This window comes from Pelophylax lessonae, assembly GCF_965119305.1.
Source record: "Pelophylax lessonae genome assembly, chromosome: 8".
Classification (NCBI taxonomy): domain Eukaryota; kingdom Metazoa; phylum Chordata; class Amphibia; order Anura; family Ranidae; genus Pelophylax; species Pelophylax lessonae.
The window spans coordinates 114890391-114914892 of NC_138775.1; the positions used below are offsets into that span (position 1 = coordinate 114890391).

The window sequence follows — 24502 nt, forward strand, 5'->3', positions numbered from 1 at the left end:
GAAGCAGACTACCTGAATATACTGAATTACCAGGTTATTTCAATGGATTTTTTCTTCCCTAATGGCATGTGCACATTCCAAGATAATGCCAGGATTCATCAGGCTCAAATTGTGAAGGAGTGGTTCAGAGAGCATGAGACATTTTCACATATGGTATGGCCGCCACAGAGTCCAGACCTTGACCCCATTGAGAATCTTTGGGATGTGCTGGAGAAGGCTTTACGCAGTGGTCCGACTCTCCCATCATCAATACAAGATCTTGGTGAAAAATGAATGCAACACTGGACGGAAATAAAACTTGGGACATTGCAGAAACTTTTCTAAACAATGCCACAGCGAATGTGTGCCGTAGTAAAAACTGTGGGCCGTAATAAAAACTGTGGGCAGTCCAACGAAATACTGGAGTGGGTGACCTTTTTTTTTTTTTTTATTGGTGGCAATTTGTTTTTAACCAGGCAGTGTATATCCCAACAATTTTCAGATGCCATTGTAAACATTCCCTTTACCTGTCAGTGGTCATAATGTTATGGATGATCTAAGGCAAACAGCACTCAGCTATCTTCCAGATGCATGCTATCAAACCCTCCCACAGGCCACATAAGAAAAAAAACGTCTGGGATTTTTTGAAATTTATTGAAAAGTAGAAGAAAAAAAAATATATACAAAATATAAAAATGACAAGTCATTTTTTAATTGTATTGATGGTTATTGGTTTTTAACTAGTTGTATGAATGATGGGACTGAAACAGTATCTCCCCTTTTAACCATGTGGAGAGTGAACTTGTCCCATGGCCCAACAGATTTGAGATTGAGGATATTAGAAAACAGAAGGCTCTTGTTTGTATGACTTAAGAGCTAATGCCTTATTAGTTCCTGGTGTGAGATAACTATAAATTGAAAATGAGACCTGTTGATCAATTCTTGTGTTCCTGAGGAAGGGCGTGAAAAAATTTAGCAATGCCAGACTTTTTCTTATATGTGACCCGTGGGAGGGCTTGATTGCATGCACCTGTAAGATAGCCGTTTGCCTCACATGCATATTTTCATATGCTCATGCATCGGCTTTACTGACAACCCTCAGAACGATGGCTGCAAGTGGTTCCTTCTTCACAGAGGAAGATGCTTCCTGAATCTGTACAGGTACAATGGGATCAAGAGATTTCTTGACACAAAGATTAATCGGTACAGCTTTCACGAAGGCTAGAAAAACTACTCTAGAGGTCAATCACTATGAAATTGTATGAGGCAGCATTGGTATAGTGTTTTAAAATTACAATTTATTCCAAGAGGTTTATGTGTTCGACTGATCCCTACCCTATTCTCAGATGATAGGCATTTTAAAACGAAGTTTGGCAAATCACCAACAAATGATCGTTTGACAATATAACATTAAGAGCCGGTTCACATATCAGCGACCCGACTTAACGGGTTGACCTGTGAGGTCGCGGTGCACAGAGCGCACTGCGACCTCGGAGAGACATGCACGGACTTCATATCATTGAAGTCAATGCAGGTCGCCCCAAAGAAGCTCAGGACCCCTTTTCTAAGTTGGACCGACTTGTGTCGCTCCTATTAGAACGGGTCCTGTGCTAATCTATGGCAGGCGACCCATGGCGACTTGTCAGGCGACCAGGTCGCCCGACAAGTCGCCCCAGTGTGAACCGGCTCTAACGGTCCGGTTTCTACAACAAGCGGGGATTTTCCTAAACAAATAGCAGGATGTGGAGAAACAATTGGATAACCTTTTGAGTCAGGAGGAGCTGCTAAAAATAAAGAAAACCTATATGGATATACTAGTCACCTTCATAAAAAAAAAATATGGAAACTTAAGAGAAACCAGTTGGAACAAGATTGGGGTGACTATGCACATGACAGGGTTTACAAATTTGACTGATCCGAATTCCCAATGTTTCAGATTCTATAAGCAAGGATATCACTACGAAAAAGCAATACACCTCAACATAGTCTTTGGCATCCACTGGGTTGTCTAATAATGCAACAGATCTAACTTTTTTTAGAGGTTGAAGTGGGGTACACACTAGAAGAAAAATCAACTGAATGATCGTCCAATTTTCCTCGTTTCACAGCAAATCGGAGCCAATGAACGAAAATTCTTTTGAAAATTCTCATACGACAAATTTTTCTTCGCTGTTTATTATTTCTGATCATGCGCAGTCTCTCTTTACTGATTTTTCTTGTACAAAAAAATCATACGAAAACGGTACACATTAAAAAACGAAAATCTTTTTTTTCCCCCATATGAGAAAAATTTGAGTTTGTTAATAGGAGAATTTTCGTAAGAAAATTCTGAATCGCATGTATAAAGTTGTGTACACACTATACGAAAAACAAAAAATTTGGATGAAAATGTTCGCCCGATTTTTTAAGTGTGTATGAGCCTTTAGTCCAGGGGTCCATAAACTACGGCGGCTATCGCGGCACCGCGAGACTCCATCGGTATAGGGCTGACTGCCTGTCATTCACTGAAGCTCTAATAGGCTTCAGAAAAGGGTGGACCCAGGGCGCAGGGCACTGCGCCCTATCCCACCCATTTGTGTGACAATAGCGAATGAAAATTGGCTATTGTCACACAGATCCTCCTCCTGGCCAATCAGGAAGCGGGTCTAAGATCCGCTTCCTGATTGGCCCGAAAGGCAAACCAATGCCATTGGCTGAGGAGGCGGCGGGAGGACTCAAGGAGATGCCGCCGCTGCAGGTAAGTGCACTGGTCTCTGCATTGAAAGGGGGCACGCTGTGGTTATATATATATATATATATATATATATATATATATATATATATATATATACACACACACACACACATATATATATATATATATATATATACACACACACACACACACACACACACACACACATATACATATATATATATATATATATATATATATATATATATATATATATATATATATATATATATATATATATATATATATACATACATACATACAAATATTGTATTGTTTTTCCTGTTTTTTTGTGCACTACAAATAAAATATGCGCATTGAAATTCGTTCATATTTTTTTTCAAACTGTAGTCCAGCCCCCAACAGTGTCTGAGAGACCGTGAACTGGCCCCTTTTAAAAACTTTGAGGACCCCTGCTTTAGTCTATAAATCCCCGCCCCCCCACAGGAAGAGGAGGGGGTGGAGGAGTGGTATAAGAAATCAAAAACGAGGAGTGACAACCAGGAGGATGAGAGAACAGATCTTAGTTGTGAATGTGGTACATAACGTTTCTTGTTATATGTGTTCAAACACAGGATTAGGCTTTTGTCCAAAAGAACGTATTAACAATTTTGTTTTTAAACAAGATTTATATACAGTGAAGGAAAAAAAGTATTTGAGCCCCTGCAATTTTTTGAAGTTTGCACCCTGACAAAGAAATAATTAGCCTATAATTTTAATGTTAAGTTTATTTTAACCTCCCTGGTGGTATTCCCAAGTGTGGCTCAGGGTTAATATACAGTGCCAAAAGCAGTAACCCGAGCCACATTCTGGATTACCCCACAATCACACTTAACTTCCGTTATGATCTTCCGCCATCCTCCCACCGATTGCTTCGGCCGATGCCAACACCTGTCTTCCAGTTCCCTTCCCTGCGAGAGCCGTGACACATGAGGGGAGGGATAGAACCGGCAGGAAATTCAAAAAATAAAAACAAAAAACGACACGATACAGTGTAATCGGTAAGGATTACAACTTTGTTTAATGCCATTTCATCACAACTTTTCACCTGGCGATTTCTCCAGTGCCCTGCCTGTACTTTTCTTTGTGCCTGGAAAATTAAGAAAACCCATAGCGTCCAAAAAGCGTTTTTTTAGCTCAAAAGCGCTTTTAGACAAACAGGAAAACAGTGACAGTGAGTGGGAAATTTGGAGAACTGAGCGATAGTGATTTTTGGGAAAATTTGTCATCAGGTACTGAAAGGGACGACAGCAACAACTCTGCAACTGAGCTCAGCAATGTGAGAACTTGGTGATATATTGACTGCGGTACAGATCAGGCAGCACTCCCAAGATTCCCATTTACTGGAGCACCTGGTATGAAAGTTGACATTGACCATAACAACCCCTTAGTACACCTACAATTATTTATGATCGATGAGGTTATTGAAAAAATAGTTACCGAGACAAACCGGTACAAAGAGCAACAATTGGCTACTCAGACGTTTTCAAGAAGCAGAAAGTGGTAACCAGTGACCAAAAGACAACATTTTGAAATTTCTGGGCCTAATAATTCTTCAGGGAGTGGTGGGGAAAATCCTGCAAAAGTGGTATTGGACAACCAATACATTACTTGCCACTCCATTCTTTGGAACGGTTATGTCAGAGTACAAATATCCCTCATAATGAAATATCTCCACTTCCTAAACAACGAAGAATTTGATGAAAACTACTCATCCTGCACCAAAACTAAAGAAAACTTGGAAGTATATCAAATGATTCTACAGAATTTCCAGCTATGTGCAAGAAAGAGACATCAGAATATATGAAAGTCTAACGACCTACAAGGGAAGGCTCAGTTGGGTGCAATACATTGCATCAAAGAGGACATGATTTGGCGTAGAATCCTACGTGAATTGCCAACTGGATACATTTGGAATTCAGTGAAATACAGAGGAAAAAGGAACAAAATTCAATCAAAAATACAGCAATCATGGAATGGCATCATCTTCTGTTCTTTCACAAATTGAGCCATTGCTAAATCAGGGCTACTGTGCAACAACTGACAACTTTTATACATCTCCTGAACTTTGAGGTTCAAATCAATGCCTATGGAACCTTCAGGGCTAACCAGCGCGACATGCCGCCAATGTCTGGCAAAAAGAAGCTCAAGACAGAAGAAGTGGTTGCCTGGCATTAAGGCAAAATGATGGCACTGCGCTGGCGGGACAAGAAAGAGGTGTGCCCAAAGAGTACAGTGCATAATATCTTCACTGTTATTGTACGCATGAAAGGTGGGAATGAAGTTATGAAGCCACAAGTAGTGTTAGACAAACACCACTATGGGAGGCATCGACAGAGCCGACCAAGCAATGACATTCTACCGAGCAATGAGGAAACAGCATAATTAGTACTATAAGAAGATCTTCAGACATCTTATTAAGCAATGCTTGTGTAATGCCTACGTTCAGCTCAAAAAAAAAAAAAAAAAAAAAGAGTGATAAGCCTGTGATTCATTTGAACTTCATTTGGAAAGTTGCTGAACATATCTTTCTAAATCACCAAACACAATCAATGGCTGGGAATAGATCTGGACTTTGTGCTGTTGGAGTTGTCAACCTGGAACCCCTGACTGTTTGCCACTTCATAGACTACATCTCACCAACTAAGAAAAGCACCTACAGAGATATGCGTGGCTTGTTGCTTAAACTGAGATGACCGTGGAAGGAAAAAAAAAAAAAAAAAAAAAAAAAAAATCGGAAAGGAAACCAAATTCTCTTGTCCTAATTATGTTGTCAGACTTTATGCAGTCCCATGTTTCAAAATATCTTTCATACCCAAGATGTTTACTAAACCATTATTACAGTAAGAGCCGGTTCACATATGAGCGATCCGACTTGCAGGGGTGACCTCACAGGTCGGGGTGCGCAGCTCGCACCGCGACCTCGGAGCAGCCGGCACGGACTTCATATCATTGAAGTCAATGCAGGTCGCTCCGGGTCGCCCCAAAGAAGCTCCGGACCCTTTTTCTAAGTCGGAGCGACTTGTGTCGCTCCTATTAGAACGGCTCCACAGCTTCTCTATGGCAGGCGACCTGTCAGGCGACCAGGTCGCCCGACAGGTCGCCCCAGTGTGAACCGGCTCTGACTAGTAATATCGCACCCCTTGTTTGTACACATTACAGTGTTTTGATTTGATTATATTATTGAATAACATTTTTATATTTTTATTAATAATAATAATAATCATAATAAAAAATATTATAAACCAATTTATGATTTTGTGTTTCAGACTTCATACCCGGGATGTTTACTAGACTCTTTACACTGACCTGGAGGCAGATCGTGACCGGAAGCGGAAGCTGTGCAGAGAGAGAGAGCCGTGCGCTGTGCTGTGTGTGTGTGTGTGTGCGGACGAGCGGCGAGGGAGCCGTGCTGAACCGGGTGCGGAGCTGTGTGTGTGCGAGGAGGAAGAGGAGCTGCGGGAGACCAAAGCGGGAGCGAGGGACCGGTATCTTGTGACCGAGCAGCGGCGGCGGTCGGCCAGAAGGAGGGAGCAACAGCAGCAGGGACGTAGTAGGATACCGGGCGCGGGTGCAGTGGACCCCAGGGACCAGGGCAGAGAGCGGTGGTGGCGGCGGCGGACGGACACGCACGTATCGTGAGGAGAGAGTTCCCGGGAGGAGGAGGAGAAGAGGAGGAGGGGACCGTCCCCAGTGTGTGAGGCAGCAGCAGCAGCTGCAAGCAAGGCAGGGAAGAGAGAGCCGTGTGAACTAATAACAGCGGCAACGACAAGGACCTGACAGGACCTGACTGGGGACGTAAGGTAACAACTGATCAGCTGGTGGGGTGACTAAAAGCACAACACTACTATCATCACGACTGACCGCTCTGCGACCGACTGACCGCTCTGCGACCGACTGACTGTGTTCTGTGACCGACCGACGGGTGAGTATCCCTGCGACTGGTGAGTATCCCTGCGACTGGTGAGTATCCCTGCGACTGGTGAGTATCCCTGCGACTGGTGAGTATCCCTGCGACTGGTGAGTATCTCTGCGACTGGGCAGCATCCTTGCGACTGGGGAGCATCTCTGCGACTGGGGAGTATCTCTGCGACTGGGGAGTAACTTGCGATTGGTGAGAATCTTGCATCTAGTGAGTATCTTTGCGTCTGAGGTATCTTTGCGACTGGTAAGTGAGTGTTGTGCAACTGAGTGTCAAGTGAGTGAAGCGGAGTACCAGAGGGTGAGAAGGTAACGTTAGGAAACCAGGAAATAGCCACATAGGATAGACTTAAATTACTGAATCCCCATTAGATTAGATAGTAGGTACAATGACCGGCGGGTGTGGAGATGTGACTCGGTGTACATCTTGTAATATGTATGCGTTCCTCAGACATGTGATCGAGGGCGAATACATATGCGCAAAATGTAAGCACGTTGTTTCCCTGAAAGCTCAGGTCCTGAATCTAGGGAAGCAGCTGGCAACACTGAGACGAATGTCCATACCGGAGGAGAGCCAGGATTGTACCAGTCAGGTGCAGACAGGGGTCTGCACAGAGGTGGGCGGAGTATTGGAGGTGCAGACATCAGAGCAGTTTAGAGGGGTGACAGTTAGGAGGGGTAGAAGGGAACAAGGCAAGGAGGCTGATCCAGGGCTGGAGCACCCCAATAGATACGCCCCGTTGTGTGATGTTGGGGAAACCAGTCAGGGACCAGCATTGCTGGAGCAGAGTGACGCCCCTAGCTGCCAAGGGAAGAACTCCTCCAGTGAGGCCGGGAGAAAAGGGAAAGGAAAGACAGGTGCTGGTGGTAGGGGACTCAATTATTAGGACAGACAGTGTAATCTGTGACAAAGACCGTGTGTGCCGAACAGTCTGTTGTTTGCCGGGCGCTCGGGTTCGGCACATCGTGGATCGGGTGGACAGATTATTGGGTGGGGCTGGGGAAGACCCAGCTGTCATGGTACACGTGGGTACCAATGACATAGGCAGAGGAAGACGGAGAGTCCTAAACGATTTCAGGGACTTAGGCGCTAAGTTGAGGACTAGGACCTCCAAGGTAGTATTTTCCGAAATACTACCTGTACCCCGAGCCACACCAGAGAGGCAGCGGGAGATTAGGGAAGTTAATAAGTGGCTGAGGAGCTGGTGTAGTAAGGAGGGTTTCGGGTTCCTGGAGAACTGGGCTGACTTCTCAGTCGGTCACCGGCTCTTTGGTAGGGACGGATTGCACCTAAATGGGGTGGGTGCAGCCGTACTGGGTGCAAGGATGGCCAAAAAGTTAGAGGGGCTTTTAAACTAGGGAATGGGGGGGGGGGGGAGGGTACAGATGTAGAATTAGCCAGTGGAAAGCAAGTTTCAGAGGGCAGAAATGGGGGCATTAGCGGTAGGGTGTTCGGAGCTCCTATACCCAGGGTGGGTATGGGGAAAAATCAAGAGAGCAGCCTAAAAACATCAAATGAGGATAAATGTAACCGATCAAAATTAAGAGGTTTGTATACCAATGCCAGAAGCCTGGCCAACAAGATGGGAGAGCTGGAGCTGCTGATGTTTGAGGAGGACTTAGATTTTGTGGGGATAACTGAGACTTGGTTTGACAGCTCTCATGATTGGATGGCGACCATTCAGGGGTATTCCCTTTATCGCAGAGATAGAGAAGGTAAAAAAGGGGGAGGGGTATGTCTGTATATTAAGAACAGTATACAGGTAAATATGAGGGATGATAATAATGGAGCTAAGGACGAGGCAGAATCCCTATGGGTAGAGCTTCAAAAGGGATGGCACGGCGGGGAAGGTAATATTGGGCGTATGCTACAGGCCCCCCAACCAGAGGGAGGAGGGTGAGGCGGACCTCCTTTTACAGATAGGATTGGCAGCAAGGATGGGAAATGTCATTTTAATAGGGGACTTTAATTATCCAGATATAGACTGGGCAGAAGGAACCGCGCACTCAGCCAAGGCTAGGCAGTTCCTAAATGTTTTGCAGGACAATTTTATGGGTCAGATGGTGAATGCACCGACAAGAAACAATGCGGTACTTGACCTACTGATTACCAACGATACAGACCTGATCACGGATATAGAAATACGGGACAACTTAGGAAACAGTGACCATAGGTCAATAAGTTTCAGTATTAATTACAGTAATAGGAAGCAGAGGGGTAATATAAGAACACTGAATTTCAAAAGAGCCAATTTCCCTAAACTGCGCTTGCTGCTAGAAAAGATCAATTGGGATAGAACCCTGGGAACAAAGAACACGGAGGAAAAATGGGAGTGCTTCAAGAGCATACTAAACAGGGGGATTGGCCAGTGCATTCCAAAGGGAAATAAATTTAAAGCGGTTGTAAACCCTATGAAAAAAAAAATAAAAACCTGCAAGACAAATGCATAATGAGCTAGTATGCATCGCATACTAGCCCATTATGTTTAACTTACCTTAAAACGAAGCCCCGACACGGACCCCCGGACATCGATGCGGGCGCTGCCATGATCCCTCGTCGTCTCTTCCGGGTTCGGCGGCTCCGGCGCGCTGATTGGCCGGAAGAGACGGCTCCAGCGCGCTGATTGGCCGGAGCCGCGATGACGTCACTCCCGCGCATGCGCGCGGGAGTGATTTTTCCGGCAAGCTCCCGGCAACTTAATTGAAGGTCCCCCCGGACCTTCAGAGCGCATGCGCCGCTCGCGCGAGCGACTGCATGCACTGTAAATATCTCCTAAACCGTGCCGGTTTAGGAGATATTATTTGTACCTTCAGGTAAGCCTTATTATAGGCTTACCTGTAGGTAAAAGTGTCAAAAAGCGGGATACAACCGCTTTAAAAGAGCAAAAATAAACCCTGGATGGCTAAACTCCAACATAAAAATGTATATTAGTGCTAAAGAAAAGGCCTTCAAAAAATACAAGACTGAGGGGTCATTGGCAGCATTTAAGCATTACAAAGAGTGCAATAAGAAATGTAAAGATGAAATCAGGGCGGCTAAAATAGAACACGAGAGACATATAGCAGAGGAGAGTAAAAAGAACCCCAAGAAGTTCTTTAAGTATATAAACAGTAAGAAAGCGAGGCCAGAACACATTGGCCCCATAAAAGATGATAAAGGAAATATGGCCACAGAGGACAGGGAAAAGGCGGAAGTGTTAAATAATTTCTTCTCTTCAGTCTTCACAAAAGAATCGGGGGGCTACAAGAACCTTGCTTGTAAGGCCGAACTAAATAATACACCTCAGGAAGTGCCGCCATGGCTAACAGAGGATAGACTTAGAGCTAAACTAGAGAAACTTAACATAAATAAATCCCCGGGACCGGATGTCTTGCACCCGAGGGTTCTTAATGAGCTCAGCCAGGTGATTGCCAGACCATTATTCTTGATCTTTAAGGATAGTTTACAGACGGGTATGGTGCCAGCTGATTGGAAAAAAGCCAACGTGGTACCAATATTTAAGAAGGGGCCGAGATATATCCCGGGTAACTATAGGCCGATCAGCCTAACATCAGTAGTCTGCAAAATTTTGGAGGGGATGATAAGGGACCACATACAAGACTTTAGTAATGAAAACGGTATTATAAGTAGTAATCAGCATGGATTTATGAAAAATCATTCTTGCCAAACCAATCTATTGACCTTCTACGATGAAGTGAGCAGCCACCTAGATAAAGGTAAGCCTGTGGATGTGGTGTATCTGGACTTTGCAAAGGCCTTTGACACCGTTCCCCACAAACGATTACTGTACAAACTAAGGAAGGTAGGTATGGACCAGAAGGTGAGTACCTGGATAGAGAACTGGCTCCAGGGGAGAGTACAGGAGGGTGGTGATTAATGGGGCGTACTCGGATTGGGCGGGTGTGGAAAGTGGGGTCCCCCAGGGTTCTGTCCTGGGACCAATCCTGTTTAATTTGTTCATAAATGATCTAGAGGAGGGGATATCTAGTACAATCTCAGTATTTGCAGATGATACTAAACTAGGCATGCCAATATCTTCTATGCAGGATGTGGAAACCTTGCAAGCAGACCTGAACAAAATAACGGGGTGGGCAACTACATGGCAGATGAGGTTTAATGTTGATAAATGTAAAGTAATGCACTTGGGGGCCAGAAACCAGAAAGCAAGCTACTCACTAGGGGGGGAACCTCTGGGTGAGTCTAGGATGGAAAAGGACTTGGGGGTACTGGTAGACAACAAGCTTGCCAGTGGCATGCAATGCCAAGCCGCCACAAGCAAAGCCAACAGAATACTGGGATGTATAAAAAAGGGCATTCACTCCAGAAATAAAGAGATTATTCTCCCGCTCTACAAGACTCTGGTCCGGCCACATCTGGAGTATGCTGTCCAGTTCTGGGCACCGGTCCTCAGGAAGGATGTGCTGGAATTGGAGAAAGTCCAGAGAAGGGCAACAAAAATAATTAGGGGAATGGAGGACATCAGCTATGAGGAAAGACTACAAGCATTGAACCTTTTCTCTATGGAGAAAAGACGATTGAGGGGGGATATGATATCAATGTACAAATACTGTACTGGTGACCCGAGCATAAGGAACAAACTATTCAGAGAAAGGAGATACAATAAGACACGTGGCCACTCACTAAAACTAGAGGAAAGGCGGTTTAACCTTAAAGTGCGTAAGGGGTTCTTCACTGTAAGAACGGTAAGGATGTGGAATTCTCTTCCACAAGCAGTCGTATCAGCAGGGAGCGTTGATAGTTTCAAAAAACTATTAGATGGACACCTTAAAGACCACAACATACAGGGGTATACAATGTACGGTTAAAAGCAAACACACACACACGCATCATAGGTTGAACTGGATGGACTGATGTCTTTTTTCAACCTCACTAACTATGTAACTCTTGTTTAGACAGATTTCAAGTGAGTTATTCCTAAGAATTACAGGCCTAAAGTATGAAACAACAGATTTCCATGCAAAACAATGTACCACTTTGAGATAAAAAAATTCTGACATATCAGACCTCCAGGGAGGTTAACAGTGAGAAACGGAACAAAAACAAAACAAAAAAATTGCAGAAAAATGCATTTCAAAAAAATTAAATTGATTTGCATTTTAATGCCTGAAATAAGTATTTGATCCCCTTTCAATCTGCAAGATTTCTGGCTTGCAGGTGTCTTCTATACAGGTAACGAGCTGAGATTAGGAGCACTCTCAAACAGAGAATCCAAAACCTTTCCACCATGGTCAAGACAAAAGAGCTGCCCAGATTTGTCAGGGACAAGATTGTAGACCTATACAAGGCTGGAAGACCATCCCCAAGCAGCTCGGTGAGAGGGTGACAGTCGGTGCGATTATTCGCAAATGGAAGTAACACAAAATAACTAACTATCAATCTCCCTCGGTCTGAGGGTCAATGCAAGATCTCACCTCGCAGAGTTTCAATGATCATGAGAACAGTGAGGTATCAGCCAGAACTACACAGCAGAATCTTGTCAATGATCTCAGGGCAGCTGGGACCATAGTCACCAAGAAAACAATTGGTAACACACTACGCTGTGAAGGACAAATTATGCAGCCTGCAAGGTCCCCCTGCTCAAGAAACCACAAGTACAAGCCCATCTAAAGTTTGCTAATTAACTTCTGAATGATTCGGGGGAGAACTGGGTGAAAGTGTTATCAGAGGAGACCAAAATTGAGCTCTTTGGCAGTAACTCGACTCGTCGTGTTTGGAAGAAAAATGCTAATTATGACCCTAAGAACACCATCCCTACAGTCAAGCACGGTGGTGGAAACATGATTCTTTGGGGGCTGTTTCTCTCCGAAAAGTACAGGCTGACTTTGCAGCATTCAGGAGCCATGTATTTTAAAATCTTGGATGAGAACCTTCTTCCCTGAGCCAGAACACTGAAAATGGTTAATGGATGCGTCTTCCAGCCTGAAAATGACCCTACCACCTAATGAACTTACCGCAAAAGGCAACAAAGGAGTGGCTCAAGAAAAAGCACATTAAAGTCATTGAGTGGCTTAGTCAATCTCCAGAGCCTAATCCTATTGAAAATGTATGAAGGGAGCTAAAACTTCAAGTTGCCAAGAGACAGTCAAGAAACTTTGAGGATTTAAAGAAAATCTGTCAAGAAAAGTTGACCAAAATCTCTCCAGAGAGGTGTGCAAACCTGCTCACCAAACTACAAGAAACAGCTTACCTCTGTGCTTGCCAACAAGGGTTTCTCCACCAAGTACATGTTTTACTTGGGGATTAAATAATTTTACTCACTAAACTGCAAATTAAGAAGGAGTTGTAAAGCTATTTTAATGCTTTCTATGCATGAAGATGAAAAGCCTTATGTGTGTAGCAGTCCCCCCCAGCAACCCTAATACTTACCTGTGCCCCCTCTCTGTTCAGCGATGTCCACGAATCCCTTGGTCGTCCGGGGACTTTCCTTCCCGATTGGCTAAGATACAGCCGCGGCACCATTGGCTCCTGCGGCTGTCAAAGTCAGTGCGCCCATGAGGAGAGATCGGGGGTGGGGCCGAATGGCAGCTCCATTTCTGAATGGACACACCGAGCTGCAGCTCGGCTCAGGTGCCCCCATAGAAAGCTGCTTGTTGTGGGGGGCACTCAATAGGAGGGAGGGGCCAGGAATGAGGGAGAAGAGGAGGATGTGGGCTGCTCTGTAAAAAAATAACTGCACAGAGGTGGTAAGTATATGCCAGGTTTGTGGGGGGAAAAAAAAAAAAAATAATACACAAAACTTTACAATCACTTTAACCACATTAAGACTGCCGGCCGCTGTTTTACTGCGGCAAACAGCCTCTGCCACGCGAACCGCCGTAGTCCTACGTTGGTCGCGTGCCTGATGCTGGGAGGGGGGGGGCAAACACACACACCCAGCGTCAAGCTCCTACCCCCACTAGGCAGCAGGGTTGCCGATGCACAGGACCTGCGGCACCAACTGCCACCGTCAAGCCGCAAACACTCGCCGCTGAGAGAGAATACGGTCAGCGGTTGTAAACACAGCGGACCGCTCTGCTCTCTGAAATGATCACAGAGCAACTGTGATCCTGCTATATAGGATCATAGGTCTCTGATCATTTCACAAGCCCAACCCCACAGTTAGTAAACACTCCCCTAGGATCACACTTAACCCTTTGATAACCCCTAGATTAACCCCTTCACTGCCAGTGTCATTTTTACAGTAACTGCATATTTTTAGCAATGATTACTGTAATGTCACTGGTCCCCCCGAAAATGTCAAAAATGTCAGTTAGGGGTCCCATCTGTCCGCCCCAAAGTCGCAATCCCGCTAAAAATCGCAGAGCGCCGCCATAAACAATTAAAAATCTTTCTCCTGGTTTGTAGACGCGATAACTTTTGCTCAAACCAATCAAAAATATGCTTATTGCGATTTTTTTTTTATTAAAAAAAGTAGTAGAATATTTTTTTGGGGAATGTTATATAGCAGAAGGGGAAAAATATATTTTTTTTTTCCCAGAAATTTCACTTTTTTTTTTTTGCGCTACAAACAAAAAACCGCACAAGTGATCAAATACCACCAAAAGAAAGCTCTATTTGTGGGGGGAAAAAAACTCATCAATTTTATTTCGGTACAGCTTCACACGACCCGCAATTGTCCGTTAAAGTAATGCAGTGCTAAATCGCAAAAAATATCCTGGTCATTAAGGGACCAAATCCCTGGTTAATTAACCACTTTAAGACCAGGCCTATTTTTGACACTTGGTGTTTACAAGCTAAAATCTGTTTTTTTTTTTTTTTTTAAGAAAAGAGTAAAGTTAGCCCAATTTTTTTTCCATAATGTGAAAGATAAGGTTATGCCAAATAAATAGATACCCAACATGTCATGCTTCAAAACTGAGCACGTTCGCGGAATGGCGACAAACTTTGGTACTTAAAAATCCCATAGGCGACATTTTAAAAATTTCTACACGGTACCAGTTTACAGTTACAGAGGAGGTCTAGGGCTCAAATTATTGCTCTCGCTCTCAATGATCGTGGCGATACCTCACATGTGTGGTTTGAACATCATTTACATATGTGGGTGGGGCTTCCGTATGCGTTCGCTTCTGCGTGCGAACTAACGGGGACAGGGCGCTTTAATTATTTTTTTTCTCCTATTTTATTTATTATTTTTGATTTTTACACAGTTTGTGTAATTTTTATTCCTATTACAAGGAATGTATACATTCATTGTAATAGAAATAGCCATGACAGGACCTCTTTATTGCGAGATCTGGGGTCAAAAAGTCCTCACAAGTACACAAAAAAAAAAAAAAAAAAAAGTTAAAAATCGTCTCTTAAGCCAGTTGCTAGACAACGACGTTTGACGTCGCTCCAGTCCTCAAAGACCAGAGAGTCGAGTGAGAGCCATCTTGCCCTCACTCGACTTCCTATTTAAGAGGATCCGGGATCGGATAGTTTTCCCCGCGGCCCGCGGGTCTGGTAAGCGGGGAAAAGGACCAGGACACAGCGGGAGGGGGGGGGGCATCTCTTCTGCCGCCCCGTAAGAGTGATCCCGTGGCGAATCTGCCACTGGGACCACCCTTACCTGAAAGCCAAACGACCGCCGTTTTAAAAAATACTGGGGTTATGACAGCTATCTGCTGCCATAACCACGGTATTTAGCGTCAAAGTAGTGACGTACATCTGCGTTGGGCGGTTAGTAAGTGGTTAATACCATTTGTTTTAGGTTTTTTTCTGGATTTTTGGTTGATATTCGGTTTCTATCGCTTACAATACACCTATGATAAAAAGTATTGACCCTTCACATCTTTCTAAGTGGGCAAACTTACAAAATCTGCAAGGGGATGAAATATTTTCCACACTACATATACACACACAGTAGGGCTGGGCCAAAAATCGATTTAATAGATTTAAACGATTTTGTAGTGTAAAACTATTTTTATTTTGCCAACTCGAGTTTTTCGCCACAATAGTTTTTTCAGACTTTTCCGCGGTTCGTCCTTGTGCGTTACCATAGCGCGATATGAGCCAGCCCCCGTCCTGCGTAACCGTCAGTACACACACACACACACACACACACACACACACACACACACACACACACACACTAGAGGTCACTCAGGGGCCCCCATGGCCTGCATGCGGGACACTTACCTGTACAGGCGGGCCGCCCTGGGCTCCAGCCAGCTCCTAGTCCGCTGCACACCGCACAGCCAGGCCCGGGAAACGGCCACAACACACCGAGAACTCCCCAGTAACCGGACCACCGACGCTGCCATCTCTGCTCAGAGTCTACGAGGAACGAGCCAATCAGCGGCCACCGCCAGGCCTGGATGTGACGTCAGCTGCCGGGAGAGGAAGCGGGCGGTGCGTCTGAGAGGAGGCGGGGTTATACCTGTACAGGGGCTGTGATAGGTACAGAGACTAGCCACACCTGTACAGCGCTTCTCCTCAGTCCTCCACACAGGTGTGAGCTCTCCTCCTGTGAGCCTTCCCTCCCCACCCCTCATTCCACACAGTCCTTGTGCGTTACCATAGCGCGATATGAGCCAGCCCCCGCCCCGCGTAACCATAGACAGTAAAAGAAGCGCGTAACACAGTCAAAACAACATGGCAGCGTGTAGTACTAGCAGAGAACTACTTCCAAAGAAAGGCACAGGTAATTCTGTAATTTGGAACTGGTTTGGTTTTGATGCAGCAGACAAAACACAGACGAAGCCTTGCTTTGTAATTATCTGATTTCTTGAACAGAAAATTTAAGCTACTGTGAAGTTGTTGCACTTTTGCTTAAACCTGGGTTAAAGCTTGAAATTGTTGAATGACAGAGCCTCATTTACTTTTTGTTTTGGGATTCTACGCATTTTAACTCGAGGAAAATCATAGCAATAAAGTTGCACTTTTGACACTATATCTGATGTCTGCAGTCATTTTTTAAAGTGTATTGAAAAAAATAAAAATAAATAAATAGAAACTCGAATTTTTCTTCAAAAATCAAAGATTTTTTTTTTTTTTTTTTTTTTTTTTTTTTAGGCAAAATCGCCCAGCCCTAACACACAGTATCTCACAAAAGTGAGTACACCTCTCACATTTTTGTAAATATTTTATCTTTTCATGTGGCAACACTGAAGAAATGACACTTTGCTACAATGTAAAGTAGTGAGTGTACAGGTTGTATAAGAGTGTTAAGTGGCTGTCCCCCCTCAAAAGAACTCAACACAGCCATTAATGTCTAAAACTGCTGGCAACAAAAGTGAGTACACCCCTAAGTGACAATGTCCACATTGGGCCCAAAGTGTCAATATTTTGTGTGGCCACCATTATTTTCACGCACTGCCTTAACCCTCTTGGTCATGAAGTTCACCAGAGCTTCACAGGTTGACACTGGAGTACTCTTCGGCTCCTCCATGATGACATCACGGAGCTGGTGGATGTTCGAAACCTTGCACTCCTCCTCCTTCCGTTTGAGGATGCCCCACAGATGCTCAAATAGGATTAATATCTGGAGACCTGCTTGGCCTGTCCATCACCTTTACTGTCAGCTTCTTTAGCAAGGCAGTGGTCGTCTTGGAGGGGTGTTTGGGGTGGTTATGTTGGAATACTGCCCTGCGGCCTAGTTTATGAAGGGAGGAGATTATGCTCTGCTTCAGTATGTCACAGTACATGTTGACATTCATGGTTCCCTCAACGAACTGTAACTCCCCAGTGCCAGCAGCACTCCTGCAGCCCCAGACCATGCCACTCCCACCACCATGCTTGACTGTAAGCAAGACACACTTGTCCTTGTACTCCTTACCGGGTTGCCGTTACACACGCTTGACACCATCTGAACCACATAAGTTTATCTTGGTCTCACCAGACCACAGGACATGGTTCAATTAATCCATGTCCTTAGTCTGCTTGTCTTCAGCAAACTGTTTGCAGGCTTTATTGTGCAGCATCTTTAGAAGAGAGGTCCTTCTAGGACGACAGCCATGCAGACCAATTTGCAGTGTGTGGTCTGAGCACTGACAGACTGATCCCCCACCCCTTCAACCTCTGCAGCACTCATACGTCTATTTCCCAAAGACACTGAGCACGTGCACTCAACTTGTTTGGTGAACCATGGCGAGACCTGTTCCGAGTGGAACCTGTCCTGTTAAATCACTGTATGGTCTTGGCCCCCGAGCTGCAGCTAAGTTTCATGGTCTTGGCTATCTTCTTATAGCCTAGGCCATCTTTATGTAGAGGAACAATTCTCCTCAGAGTTCTTTGCTATGAAGTAGAGCTGCACGATTCTGGCCAAAATGAGAATCACGATTTTTTTAGCTTGGAATAAAGATCACGATTCTCTCACGATTCTCTGTGTAACAAAAAAAAAAATTAGGATAACTTTACGGTTACGTTTTTTTTTTTTTTATTCATTAAAGTCTATTAATTGCGTTTGAAAGACTGCTGCGCAAATACAGTGTGACATAAAATATTACAACAATTGCCATTTTATTCTGTAGGGTCTCTGCTAAAAAAATATATAAAATGTTTGGAGGTTCTAAGTACTTTTCTAGCAAAAAAAAAAACATTTTAACTTGCAACCAACAAGTGTCAGAAAAAGGTCCAGTCTTTAAGAGGTTAAACTTCCTTTCTCCCTGGCAGAGGGAAGGAAAAGATACAATGTAATCATTTTTGTTTATAGTTACTGGGAGACTTCAGGGCTGATAGGCATTTGCCGGGAGGCTTTTTTTTTTTTTTTTCCACAGCTCTTCTCTCTGCTATGCAGCTATGCAAAGAATCGAGCATATTTCAGGTTTAGATCGTCAGGGGGGGTGAATCGAGATCGCGATTTTCATACGATTAATCGTGCAGCTCTACTATGAAGTGCCATGTTGAAATATCAGTGACCAGTATGAGAGAGAGCAATAAACACCAAATTTAACACACCTGCTCCCCATTCACTCCTGAAACCTTGTAACACTAAATGAGCCACATGACACTGGGGAGAGAAAATGGCTAGTGGGGCCCAATTTGGACATTGTCACTTAGAGGTGTACTGACTTTTGTTGCTAGCGGTTTAGACATTAATGGCTGTGTTGAGTTATTTTGAGGGGACAGCAAATTTACACTGTTACACAAACTGTACACTCACTACTTTACATTGAAGCAAAGTGTAATTTCTTCAGTGTTGTCACATGAAAAGATATAATAAAATATTTACAAAAATGTGAGGGGTGTACTCACTTTTGTGAAATACTGTATATACAATTTTGAGTGGCGTTTTTCAGCTGTAAAGCCGCTCTAATGTTAATTTCAATAAACGCCAACAAACACTGCTAAATGGCATTTGACTTTTTTTTCTATTGCCTGGGTTCTGTTTAGAGGTGTCGTTCATTGATCATAGCCTGCGTTTACACTGGTTCATGCTGAACACCGCATGTGATTTGCATAAAAAAACACATTGCATTGCTGTGCACATCACATGTGATGTCTGTGTGATGCATTTTGAGCAATATATTTTGTATGGCTCAAATTGTATCACATTTGCACCAAAATGTTGTAGGACCCTTTTTATTCCTCCATATCTAATCGCATTGCGTGGGTGTGAACACCCATGCGATACTAGTAAGCGCACTGCATTTTGTATTCTGTTTCGGGGTATCGTTCATGGAACATGAAGCCCTGTTAACATTGTGCCGATTTGGCATGAGATTTGTCATGTCGAATCACATGTCAAATCGGAGCCTATTGCAGCAACGGCACTGGTTCACACTGAGGGCGGGTTTGAAATAATTCAGCTGCATGCACACAATTTCAAACTCGCATATCAGTGCGACTTCACGGGGCGATTTGACAGACATCTTTAAGGCTGAAATCCAATTGGGAAAAGACCGCTCCAGGTGGGCTGGATGTCAGGTGCTGGTCGGATCCGTCAATCCGGAATCACATGAAGCAAAAAAAGCAGATGACCGCACTCCGATGTAAATCAAAAATTGGAGTAAAATTTATTCCACAACAAGCAAATAGGCAAACTGGAACAACACACTGTGGATGCAGGACAAAAAGGCAGACGCGTTTCACGACTTAGGGATGTCGCTTACTCATTGCCAGCTCCATTCTGTGTGTGCAGCTACCACAGATAAACCCATACAAGCAGCTGTAAACATTCAGGTTCATTAACTGATTGATTATCTGAATAGGTGTCGGCTACAAGTCTGTGGATTTAAAGTGCACAAACAGAATGGCCCCAAACGAAAACAAATACAAATTCAAATACACAATAATAGTGATATATGTACAAAAATACATCAATTTCAAAATATTAATTTAAGACAAAAAATGTGCATTTGTGTTGAACAAAACTCAGTATTATTAAAATACATAAATGTAATCGTGCTAAAATAAACCTGTATACAATATATGTATATGTATACTTATGTGAACTGTGAAGTATTCAATATACAAAAAACATTTTTAATGGTGTGAGTATGTATCAACAGATCGATACTCGATCAGAAAAGTTTTCTAACCGATGTAAATAAATCCCCAATATAGTGATATTACTATATTGGGGCCTTCCAGGTTGAGACACCCTCAGCGAAGACACAGCTCTGCAGGCTCGTCTCCATTCCGAGGGGCCCTATCGTTGCCTGGTTGGCAGACTGGGACTCCATAAGAATCTATATTACCCAGTGGAAGCCCAGCTCTGCAGTCACTTGTAATCAGCCATGAAAAGTCCCTGGCTAACTAGTGAGAGAAATGAAAACCTATTTTCAGAAGAAAAATACGTCAGAAAAAAAACAGAAAGAAAAACGGAGACACGAGGTCCCGGTTAGAAAAGCTAGCCTACGCCTAAGCTAAGCAGCCTAAAACTGAGGACCATTTGTGACTGGATCAGGGATAATGGCTGGGGACAGCCCCCTAGAGGTGTGTCTAAGTATAGAAAAGTTTTGTATTAACATTTCTATCTGCCTAGATTACTCCTGCAGAGGGCGCCATTACCCAAAAGTGAAGGCTTTATGGATCGGCGGCGACTGTCAGAGGACGTAAGAGGAAAGGCAGCTAGTGGTCGGGAAGTGGTTAAAAACACCCCTCCATGTTATTCTATGGCCTCATCCACACACAGGATTTTAGGAGCTCCAAGTGGCATAGGAGTTTTTAAACTGCAAAAAAAAATGATCCGACTTGTGGTGTGACTTGCGCTCTGAGAATCTTGAGGGGGAACTCCATGCCAAAATGGGAAAAAAACGGCGTGGGGGTGCCCCCAAGGTTCCAAACCAGGCCGTTCAGGTCTGGTATGGATTTTGAGGGGAGCCCCACGCCGAAATAACAGCATGGGCCGCCCCCCCCCCCCAAAACCCATACCAGACCCTTATCCGAGCATGCAGCCCGGCAGGTCAGGAAAGATTAAAAATCTTCCTCCAGTTTTCTCCCCTCTGGTTGTCTTCTTCCTCCTCTGGTCCATCTCCAACAATGTCTCTGGTGATTATGTCGACTCCCATCTATGCAGCAGCTTGTTATATAGCCATTAGGGGCGGTGGCCTCCCGGTGACGTCACCTGGAGACCCCACCCCCTTATGCTGTCATCTGTGACATAAGGGGGTGTGGTCTATGGGTGACGTCACCAGGAGGCCACGCCCCCAATGGCTATATAACAAGCTGCATAGACCTAAGCCAGCATAATCACAGGAGACATGGTCGGAGGAGGACCAGTGGGGAGAAGGCCAGTGGGAGACTTAATACAGAACTTCTCAAAACGTCTCCTGTCATTTACATACACTGCCTTTTAAAGGGTGACTGGTTAGGAGTACAATGTACCCTATACCCATTCACATAGGGAGGGGGTCCGGGATCTGGGGGGCCCCCTTGTTACAGGGGTCGTCCAGATTCCCAAAAGACCCCTGCCCTCAGACCCACACAACCACCAGCCAGGGTTGTCGGGAAGAGGCCCATGTCCTCAACATGGGGACAAGATGCTTTGGGGTGGGGGGGTGCAGAGCTCCCCCTGCTCCAAAGCAACCAACTCCCCCCCCCCCCCCTCCACGCAAATGTTGAGGGTGTGTGGCCTGGTATGGTCCAGGAGGGGGTGGGGCCACTTGCTCGTCCACTCCTCTTTCCTGACCTGCCGGTCTGCATGCTCGGATAAGGGTCTGGTATGGATTTTGAGGGGGGCCCCACACCGTTTTTTAGGTGTGGGGCTCCTCTCAAAATCCATACCAGACTGCAAGGGCCCGATTTGGAACCTGCGGGCGACCCCCACTCCGTTTTTTTCCCCATTTTGGCGTGGAGTTCCACCTCAAGATCCTCAGATCACAAGTCACACCACAAGTCAGATCATCCTGATGCGACTTCCATTCAAATCAATGGGCTGAAAGCCAAATCAAAGACGGCTCCTAGGCAACCATTGATTTTGAATAAAGGCATGAAAAAACGCTGCTAAAAGCCAACGTAGCCACACGTGCCATAACGCCAATGTAAAAAGCTACTAAAAGCACGTTTTTTACAGCTGCTTTTTCCTGGCGTTAGAAGTGGCTCTGCAGCTTGTTTTCTCTGACGCCCTGTGTGCATGGGGCCTTAAGGTCTCCAAGGGTAATGCATTAGGTCAGTGATGACAAACCTTGGCACCCCAGATGTTTTGGAACTACATTTTCCATGATGCTCATGCACTCTGCAGTGTAGGTGAGCATTATGGGAAATGTAGTTCCAAAACATCTGGGGTGCCAAGGTCTGCCATTACTGCACTAGGTGTGTGTGCTTCCTTTTCTCTTTCATGTCTGCAGCTGTTATAGGCCAAGTCGGATTTATGCTGAAATCTGAGTTCCACTCATTTTAGCGGGTTTTAAAAGTGTAGCTGCTGACTTAATAAATACATACTCACCTGTCCCATGATCCAGCAATGCAGCCACCCCCAAGCCTCACTTTCCTCCCTCTCCACAGCGCCGGCATTTCAAGTCTGGACACCCGACTGTGACTGCTTGCAGCTTCACAGCCAGGTGCAAGCCACTCAGTGCCTCCCTATTAGTCAGGCAATCTTCCGGTACCCGTGACGTGTCCCAGAAGATATCAAAGAGGGAGAGAACTTCCGCTCAAGCCGCCTAGAGTGGGAACAGGTACCTGTCAAAACTATATACCTGCCCCCCCCACCCTAAAAAATTACGTGGCATATGTGGGGGAGAGGAGTGCTTAAAGCTGAACTTCCCTTTTTTGGGTGGAGCTCCGCTTTAAAGAGGAAGTAAAGTCCCCCAAAAAAAACGAGAAAAAAAAAGCCCTGTAAAGAGAAAGGCATAATGAGCTAGTATGCATCGCATACTAGCTCATTATGTAGTACTTACCTTAAAACGAAGCCCCCGCCGTGCCGCCACCTCAGCGACAGGACGGCGACATGTCCAGCCATCCTGCTTCCGGGTTCGCGTCCTCCGGCCATCTGATTGGCCGGAGGCACGATTACATCACTCCCGCGCCTGTGCGCGGGAGCCGCCGTTCACGGCACTGAGCTCTGAAGGAACGGCACGGGTGGCCGTTCCTTCAGAGCGCTTGCGCCGATGACGTCATCGGCAGTATGCACTCCAAATATCTACTAAACGGTGCAAGTTTAGGAGATATTTATAGCACCTATAGGTAAGCCTTAATATAGGCTTACCTATAGGTAAAAGTTTGTGAGGTAGGTTTACAACCTCTTTAAGATCAAAAGGTGCTAGTAATAAAATATGTCCGCTCACCGCAACAGACAGCCTACTGCTTGGAGTCAAGGGCTCTAAAAAAGGAGGGGTATCAAAGGCAGGAGACGCTTCCTGGAAGCTATGTACAAAACCCTGTTGGAAGAGGAGAGTATAGCGGTGGGCAGTGGGTTTTGGAAGAGAATATATAGCTGATGACTAATAATTAAATTGCAACTTACCAATTCTTAGATGTGACAGGCAGCATGCCCACTCCCATGCTCTCCACTTCCAAACATACTGCCCATACCGTCAGCACACCTACTCCACTACCCTTACCCACACAGCAGCAGACTGATCCACAATACTGCCTGCATTGTTTGGGTAGCTGTTGATGTTACTGCAGCCAGCATCATAACATTGCATAGCAGGAGTAGCATCAAAGGATTCTGTTCCCAGCAGGAATCTAAAAAGGGAAAAAGCTTGTTTTGTTCTACCACCACTCGCAACCAACAAAGCACTACAAGACTCCTTATGACTGCATTATTGCGCAATTTTGCCAACACAATGATATGCCCATTGAAGCAATGGGCACTACTCTACCTACAGTTAATTCAGTAATGACCATTTCCACTGCTGCACCAATATGCTGGTTGTATCAACACACACTTCCTACTCAGAAAAACACACTTATGCACCTACCACCACCGAACCGATGGGCAAGTCCATTCAACAAACAGGTAAACATTTGCTAATATTCAGTAAAAGTTATCGGCGCAAAAATATTTCACTTATGTTTCACATCAAAATACTAAGACACGGACTAAAAAAAAAAAAAAAATGAGGCCATAAGAAACTCATTAAATCATATCAGATATGCTACAAGATCATGTTGAGCCACACATCATAGCTAACCTATTTATTATAGCGGAAATCAAAAGGAAAACAAGAAACATAGCCTTACTTAAACGCGCATTTAATGACATGCTTCTCTTACCAGCTGCTGAAAAGTTTTAATAGCTTCACTTGGCTCCTCAACATTCGCGTACGCATCCATGTTTCCTTAAGAGGAATGTGTAAAGTATGTTTAGATGCCACGTGACAGGATATTATAGGAAGCTGGGCTTGCGATTGGCCCTAGAGGTGCCAAATGTGAGTATATTTACGTAAAAAAATTCGAGGCTACAGCGTGACGAAACTTCCGGTCAGCGCGGAAGTGACGGGTTATAGCAATATGAGCGGGTATAGTTTTAGAACCCC

At 44.7% G+C, this 24502-nt stretch overlaps 1 protein-coding gene across 1 annotated transcript in view; it reads right to left on the reverse strand.

Annotated features, from left to right (window-relative positions):
- Positions 1-24299, reverse strand: part of DDX47 (DEAD-box helicase 47) — a gene marked incomplete at its 5' end in the record, with an annotated part of 626288 nt that extends 601989 nt beyond the window's left edge. The window contains one exon of the mRNA XM_082265706.1: positions 24240-24299. Coding sequence (XP_082121832.1) covers positions 24240-24299 — 60 coding nt within the window. The remainder of the gene's footprint in view (positions 1-24239) is intronic.
- Between the last annotated feature and the right edge of the window lie 203 nt (positions 24300-24502).